The sequence below is a fragment of the Lottia gigantea genome, assembly GCF_000327385.1.
Source record: "Lottia gigantea unplaced genomic scaffold LOTGIsca_133, whole genome shotgun sequence".
NCBI lineage: Eukaryota > Metazoa > Mollusca > Gastropoda > Lottiidae > Lottia > Lottia gigantea.
This window is the reverse complement of record NW_008707481.1, coordinates 562,417-571,161: the sequence shown is the minus strand read 5'-3', so window position 1 is coordinate 571,161 and position 8,745 is coordinate 562,417. Positions and strand designations below refer to the sequence as shown.

General features: G+C 31.2%; 1 protein-coding gene across 1 annotated transcript; it reads right to left on the bottom strand.

Annotated features, from left to right (window-relative positions):
- Positions 1-264: 264 nt before the first annotated feature.
- Positions 265-4,521, bottom strand: LOTGIDRAFT_205133 (hypothetical protein). Its single transcript, XM_009049313.1, has 8 exons — positions 4,389-4,521; positions 3,742-4,059; positions 3,155-3,426; positions 2,555-2,651; positions 2,288-2,408; positions 1,939-2,054; positions 1,656-1,818; positions 265-433 (listed from the first exon to the last, which is right to left on the bottom strand). The coding sequence occupies exons 1-8, from the start codon at positions 4,457-4,459 to the stop codon at positions 404-406; spliced, it is 1,188 nt and encodes a 395-aa protein (XP_009047561.1). The 5' UTR covers positions 4,460-4,521; the 3' UTR covers positions 265-403.
- Between the last annotated feature and the right edge of the window lie 4,224 nt (positions 4,522-8,745).

Here is an 8,745-nt window from a genome sequence, read left to right as displayed (position 1 = left end):
TTTGGAGGAACTCTTCCAAGGGCCAATGATTTCAATGAGGTTGAGAAGCAGTGTCATAAATGATCTACAAGCAGGTCCATGGCCAAACCTTTCTGTCCCAGATTACCCCTACCTATTTAAGGCTGGTTTGACTGGAATTATGACTGGAGTGAAGATAACTGACTCCCTTTATACAAATATTGATAGGTTAATATCCTTATATAAACATTGTGTACAAACAGTACATGAGTCAAAAACTTGGGGTAATAATATAATTCTCAATATACTTTTGAATAACTGAATTTATTATCTTTAATAAGAGTATATGACATTATCACTTTTGCATCAATAAAAACATTTTCTCAAACACCATGTTTTTCTTCTTTCGATTTGTTTCAAACCTTTTCCTTGTGACAAGAATGTATCAGGTCTTTTGTAACTGCAACAAGCCAACCTGAATTACAAATAACAACATATAGTTATAATTACCTGGTCTGAAATGTAGAAGTGGAAAAACTGTACCTACATTAAAACCATTAAGATATCTAGTAGAGAGTGGTAAGTGTTTAGAACTAGATAATAATAATGATATCAGATGTAATGATAGAGAATAAGGTAAAGTCTATAAACACTGTACTTACATTAAAACCATTAAGTTGTCTAGTAGAGAGTGGTAAGTGTTTAGAACAAGATATTAATAATGATATCAGATGTAATGATAGAGAATAAGGTAAAGTCTATAAACACTGTACTTACATTAAAACCATTAAGTTGTCTAGTAGAGAGTGGTAAGTGTTTAGAACTAGATATTAATAATGATATCAGATGTAATGATAGAGAATAAGGTAAAGTCTATAAACACTGTACTTACATTAAAACCATTAAGTTGTCTAGTAGAGAGTGGTAAGTGTTTAGAACTAGATATTAATAATCATATCAGATGTAATGATAGAGAATAAGGTAAAGTCTATAAACACTGTACTTACATTAAAACCATTAAGTTGTCTAGTAGAGAGTGGTAAGTGTTTAGAACAAGATATTAATAATGATATCAGATGTAATGATAGAGAATAAGGTAAAGTCTATAAACACTGTACTTACATTAAAACCATTAAGTTGTCTAGTAGAGAGTGGTAAGTGTTTAGAACAAGATATTAATAATGATATCAGATGTAATGATAGAGAATAAGGTAAAGTCTATAAACACTGTACTTACATTAAAACCATTAAGTTGTCTAGTAGAGAGTGGTAAGTGTTTAGAACAAGATATTAATAATGATATCAGATGTAATGATAGAGAATAAGGTAAAGTCTATAAACACTGTACTTACATTAAAACCATTAAGTTGTCTAGTAGAGAGTGGTAAGTGTTTAGAACAAGATATTAATAATGATATCAGATGTAATGATAGAGAATAAGGTAAAGTCTATAAACACTGTACTTACATTAAAACCATTAAGTTGTCTAGTAGAGAGTGGTAAGTGTTTAGAACAAGATATTAATAATGATATCAGATGTAATGATAGAGAATAAGGTAAAGTCTATAAACACTGTACTTACATTAAAACCATTAAGTTGTCTAGTAGAGAGTGGTAAGTGTTTAGAACAAGATATTAATAATGATATCAGATGTAATGATAGAGAATAAGGTAAAGTCTATAAACACTGTACTTACATTAAAACCATTAAGTTGTCTAGTAGAGAATGGTAAGTGTTTAGAACTAGATATTAATAATGATATCAGATGTAATGATAGTGTGTAAGGCAAGTCTATTAGATGAACACTGTTGTCTCGTTCCCATAATTTATAGATAGCTTTGTCTTCCACTCTACAACCTCTGAAATTAAAATATATTTTAGGTAAACCTTTTACTCATGTTAATTAACAGTTGCAGCAACAGTACAGTTACCACCTTCACATTGCTCTTATCCCAATACAGTTATGGTTCTACACTTACCTAGTAGATAGAATACATCTATATAATACTTTAACTGAGGGTATTGATGTTACTTGGTTTATTTTATTAGAGCTCTGACACTGGAAAACTTCCACATATTCATCTAATAACCACAACTAGAATAGACAACATGTTACATTGAGAGGAACTCAAAGAAACAACCTATTTCTGATAATCAAAAACTATAACCTACATAAGTTATATTCATTGGACATATGTACATATATTTTAATTTTATACAAGCCCATATCAAGCATCCCTAATATTGCTGTCTTTCACACTGAGGTTTCCCAAATATACATGTAATTGAAAGTGTATTTTATCATGTTATTATTAATGATAATCTTACCAATATTTGTACTGATTTACCCTGGGAATCACTTGACTTTACAATAAATCTAAAACTTGTAAATAAACGACTTTCTTCTAAAATCAACTGACTTAGATAATTCTCTAACCTTTCTTTTTGGCTGAAATTTAACAAAACAACTTTAATACATTGGGGGTATGTGCCTACTGATTGGTATATTTTAAAATATGTAATATCATCATGCAAAAAGAACCATTGTTGAAGTGGAGATATGAAGATCTACAGGAGATATGAATTCATTCATACCTTGTAGACGATAAAAGTAGATTCTGTATTTTTTTTGTGGGTGATAAAAACATGACAGCATGTAGATAGATTCTTTTAATATTGTCTGCTTCCTTTTCTACAAATAACATGAAACTTTTCACATATTCCATAATTATTAGTTCACCATTCTTAAATATGTTTTCAATGAGATTAATGACAAAATGTTACAGAATTCAGACCACTAAAACTTTGTATGCTAATGAATACGAATGTAGTCCTAGTAAATTTTAAGAATCCTCTTTCTGCCTCCCTTTTTGAGTTTAAGCATGCCTATTTTTCACTAATTTTTGGTCTTGATTTGAAATTTGATGAAATTCCATTTTCTTGCAGATTTTGTGAGCTGATGACAGATTCGCAGGTGGAAGGATGATTCTAAATTAATTGTTTTGTGTGCAGTGACAGTCAAGTGTATGTTTATAAAATGGATTTGTCTACTTTCATTTTCATTAGCACAAAATCTTATGGTCATGACATATTGAATTTTGTTCAAAAACCAAGTATTGGCCAGGCTTTCATGTGACATACTTGAAAGATTTCTGGAAAAAGAAATAAAAGATTTACAATCCACTGAAAACATACCTGATTTACTGGAGTTACTTCCCTTACCAATACAATTTCCACATCGATTACAGACCACTTCTGTGTTATTATAACTAACACTGTCTGTTTTTATATGGTTACTATTTATTAATATATAGGTTGTACCAACTAAACAGTCATTCGGCTTTGGTTTTAAACCATTTGGTCTGGAATCCTTATCATGGTGCTCTTCTTCATGCTTGTGACAAAACCACATATCAGCAAAATCTGACCAGTTTTCTGATGGTAAAGGCAGTATTCTATTAAACTTACTGAAATTAAATAGATAAGGAAATATACACCTACTATATCATATCACTCTATAATTTCTTACAAAGTTTCTTCCAAATCGGGTTATTTTGATCAATCTTCCCAAAATAAAAATAAAAATTACTACTTGAGATCTCATCTTTCTACATTTCTTAAAAGTTAATACTGGTATATATGGGGTTGATATTGATAATAATAAAAAATAATAAACTCTTTATTTGACTGTTAATATGGCAAGCAAATGAATTGAATAAAAAATTACTTTGACTGCACTGCCCATGGTATATGTTAAAAAAAATCTCTATTGAAAAGCTCACTTGTGATCATTGAATAACTTCTGTCCACAACCACAACAATAAACATTATTACCACATTGAGTTATCTCCTCTATTAGTTTAGTTTGGGTTGTAAATCTATCAGAAAGATGTTCTCTGGTTGTTTTACTGTTAGTGTTGGTATCTAGGTATTGTATGGTTAACTGTAGTTCATCGTGAGAATTAACTAGTAAACCACGACATGATGAGGGTAACATTGTGGTCTGATCTAGTAGAAAGCTAACAATTGAATCATGTTGTTCGATACTAACAGTATTATCTTTTATAGATATCTCAGATAATTTAGTATCACTACCAGACCTGAAATGGAAATTCAAAATTACCAATGCCCATACTGAAGCCAATATTATAGGAGGTTAGCAACTTAAACAAATCAATAGTTCAGTTTTTTTATATATATATATACAAAAGAACCTACTACCGTCTACGTATTTGACTAACAAATCGATAAGTGTGCACACTCAAAAATGCATGATATAATTGCAAAGTATCAGCTTAAATTAATTTTGGAATGGTGAGCACATAGTGTCCTTACTTGAGGATAAGGACATTCAAATTGTCAAGGAATGAATGAACGAAGAAGAAAATGACATTGTGAAAGGAGATCCTATGATAAAAATAATACAGACCCTTCAGGAAAATATAGTAATAAACTTAAACTGGACAACTGAGTCTTTTTCTCGGCATATAACCCGATCATTTTCAAATCAAACACTCAAACAGTCTATATAAATGAAACCATGCCGGTTTGTTTACACCGCCATTAACGGCCTTCACCTTGTTGTCTTTTTAAAATCGGCAGTTCATAATACTACCGACATGATTAATCTGTAATTCCTCTGTCAAAACGTAAGAGATTGGCTGACAAAGTTTTACAAAATACTTCCTTTATTTTTAATAAATTTTAATGTTGAATGTTAAATAAAGTTTGCTTTTTATTAAAAAAAAGTTTTTATTTCTTAGTCCGTATTTTATGAGAAAATTGTGTATTACTTCCCTTCCTTACAATATTTTCACTTCGTTGTAGTCTGTAGTCTATGAGAAAATCGGTTGATACCTCCCCTATCTCACCTGTAACATTTGTACATAGTTTACAATGCATTGTAGATAACATTCATTTCACGAAACATATCAATATTCAAAAAGTTTTCCGCAACACCAAGAAAAGTTTTTCGCGACCCCAGTTGGGAACCCAGAGTTTATATATTTCAAATATTTCAGTACCGGTACCGTTTTAGATTATTTTTAAATACCTTGAAAGGATTTTCATGCATTTACCCGATGGATATATTCCGAAAACAATGTATGGACTGACTTTGGTGGGATAGCATTGTAATTATTGCTACTACAAAACAGTCGACGAGAAAAGGGTTGGGGTTTGAGATATAATGTGTTTTTTTTATAGGCAATAACTGTCCTAATTGGCCCAATCCTTATTCATACCAATCAAGATAGACCGAGAGTTATTGTTCTTGTCACGTTCTACAGGTGAAGATCAGACACACTCTTTTCTTAAAGTAGCAGACATCAACACGATCAGATGAAAACCTAGTAGGCCTACAGACCTAGTATGAATTAAAACTATAGTACTTGATAATTTAACATTTATCGAGAGAGTCTCGCTACACAAAAATCAATAAACTCACCATATTATTCAAACATCAATATTGGGCTCATATTGTTCCGTTTCATATTGTAGCTTTTCAATATTTTACAAAAATAAACATAACCATCCTTTCGTCGCGTGCCCCGCCATTTTGCACGTGTTGCCTATATTTACTTAGATACAATACGGAAGTAAATTAAAAGAGAGGCGACCCTTTAAATGATTATTAAAATAACTGTATATTGATCGTGAAATAATGTATTGTATACAGGTAGTGCTAAATGCGACCACTAAGCGATGGGTTTTATTAAATTGAAGTTGATCTTTACCGCTGTCTCAGCAAGTTCACTGTTTTCAATTTTCTAGTCATCGATGATATCTGAAAATTATTTTATTGTATTATTGACGTAAGATTTGAACGACATTTAAAGCTGAGAGCATTTTAACAGAAAACATAATGACGAACTGGACGTTGACGTTTTTTTGTAAAATATTTATAATAATATAAAAAGACCACTCAAAGATTAAGACGACGAAATAAAGGCCCCTACAAACATCCATTGAAGAGTCTAAATAAATACCTAAATATCAACAAACTTTTTGTTTTAATAATTTAAACATTTTCTTGAAATTGAAGACACCTGGATGCATGTTAAATATAATGAATGATGAGGCCTACTGTATGACAGTCACAGATACGCCCATTGAAAGGCCTACTGTATGACAGTCACAGATACGCCCATTGAAAATATTTTTCAAAAATAATAATTTTTGTCTTTATTCAAAATAGCTGGATACTTTAAAAGAATGGTAAAAAAGATTCGATCACATTTCTTAAAGTCTATTTTTTGAAATAATGATTTAAGTTTTTATTTCTAAACCACACGTTGCTGTAACTTCCAATTACCGTCAACATTAACCAATAGAGTGGAAAGGTGTCCCACAGAGTTACCATCTCTGCCTCATAGAAAATTAGAATATTTGGTTTAATGGCTATAATTTGGTCTTTTGGAAGAACGATGGCAAATGAGACAACAGAAAAGAAATTGAATCACATGGAGCAACAGATTAGATATGAATGTTAGTAAAACAATATAAACATATTACGTTGATTTGGTGCTCTGTGGCGATGCGATAAAACGCTTGGTTGACCTCTATGGGAAGCGACGTTCAACAGAACGTTCAACTGCTTGATTCTGATAAAAATGTATTTTGTTTTTGAATTTTCGAATGTAAATCAAGATCATGAAGAGCGTTAATTGGTTTTTATACGCCCACATTATAATGTTTCAATATTGGCTTATGGACATAGGCCTATACATCAAAAAAAATTCGATCCAAAAACTTTTCATGTTCATTTAAACGAAATCATTTTTCAGTTTTTGCTCACTAAGACTGATCAATAAATATTGATATTTTTCAATGAAAAATATAAAAGTGTAAAATGGATAATATATCTTTATATACTTTCCAAAAGGCTAAAGATATGATGAAATTAACTCCTTACATAACAAAATCTCATTCCAAAAGGTCCAATAATTTTGAGCTCATATTCTCACTATTACGTGTATTTTGGTCTGCAGAGAGGCGTTGGGGATACAGGTAATGTTAATCTTATAATGAGAACATCGTAAAGAGTTTTTCCATAGAGATATCCATTGAAGTGTAAATCTTTTCGTCGTCTTTCAGGAACTATGAAACACAAACCACAAAAATAGTATAGCCCGTGGCACTTTGGTTTTGCACAATTAGTTCCTAATCTTTACTGATGGTTTTTGTATTAACTCAATGTAACCCGCGTGATCATATTCTGGGCCTTTGATAATGAGTTGAAAGAAATTAAAATTAATTTATGTCGAAATTAATAAATAATTTTACCAATATACGTCCAATATTTTATAAATGAAACGCTTATTATAAATATTTTGATTTCAAAGGTGGGTCGCATTTCTTTTGAGCAAGCATATTTAACAAACATGAATGTAAAGTGTCTGCACGTGCATTTGTTTATTTTATGGAGGTTTTCATTGATTAATTACCGAACTGTTTTATGCTGGTGTGATGAAGCTGCCCCTTTCTTTAATTGTATAGGAAACCATTTTCAGGATGTTGTGTGGAACTTGGCTTGTTCAAAGGGGCATTGAGAACAGTTTCCATTCTATAAACGACCGAGCAATTAGTGTCCCCATTTTACATTTACTGGTATAAATTCATTTCTCAACGGTAACAAAAGCAATCGAACATGAACTCATTATTAAAAACCAAGGGCAATAACTCAGCAAACTATTACTACCGGTATCTAATATGTTCGCAGGGATTCGAGTCTGAGAATTAGTGCCATTGCTGTCATATTGATGAAGATCAAAGTGGTAGCGACCGTCAGAAGGAGTGTCGTATTAATAAGTTTATTCAGTATAAGAATAAGACAAATAGAAATAATGATAAAGCACAGATAACTCGCGAAAAGAGCAGATAACTCATCTTGTTATCTACAGGTAACGTCTTAAAGTGTGTTAATCGCATGTCAATTGAGTTATTTATCATTTAAACTAATATGTCTATCTTATTTACATCTTAATCGTATACTAAAGTTTCTTGTTATTTAAAATAATTTGATAGAGTGGCCCAACTACCAAAAATAAGAATAATCTTGACTCCTATGTCCATTATCATACACATTGGTTATCATGCTCTTGCGGTTGCAAATTAGAGAGGGAGTTTCGTTAAATGTTCTTCATAATACCTATGGAAAATATCTCTATAGATTACACAATTAGGATGGCCAGAAAATTTTATAACACCATCTTCCTAGATTTCGTGGGTGACGAAAAGACTCTATTCTAATATTGTTCATCAAATGGCAATGTCATTGACTTCAAATAATATGATTGAAATCTTTCAATGTCAAATTTTTAATATCAAGGAAATATCAGTGATTGAAGTACTCGAAAGTGTCTGAAGCGTCCATCATATCATATGAAATAAACTGACCTCTGTATTGGTCAACTGACCACACTGGCCTGTAACAGAAACAAGCACCTGTCCAAACCATTTTGAATATTGTATTTATTCAGCTTCTGTGGCCGTACGGTTGGACCTGCTTATAGTTAGGACTAAAATTTGTGTAACTTTAACCTTACCTCAGAATATAAGACAATCAATCTGCCAACAAGATCAAATGTCGATAACACTAGAACAAGCTAAGAAATAATTAACATTGGTTTGTTTTCAATTTGTTATCTTTATATACTCGTAAAAAGCACAATAATATAATAAGTGAAAATCTGTATTCTCTTTCTACATTAATGGCCATTAATTACCCACACATTTTCTATCTATTTGGTATTAAATTGACTGACATTCCCCGTAACGGTTATAAC

Coding starts and splice junctions, on each gene's coding strand:
- LOTGIDRAFT_205133 (XM_009049313.1), bottom strand. CDS start 4,459: ATGATCGGGTTATATGCCGAGAAAAAGACTCAGTTGTCCAGTTTAAGT. Junction 2,652..3,154: donor AAGTAACTCCAGTAAATCAG/GTATGTTTTCAG, acceptor TGTTATTTGTAG/AAAAGGAAGCAGACAATATT. Junction 1,819..1,938: donor AGATGTATTCTATCTACTAG/GTAAGTGTAGAA, acceptor TTTTAATTTCAG/AGGTTGTAGAGTGGAAGACA.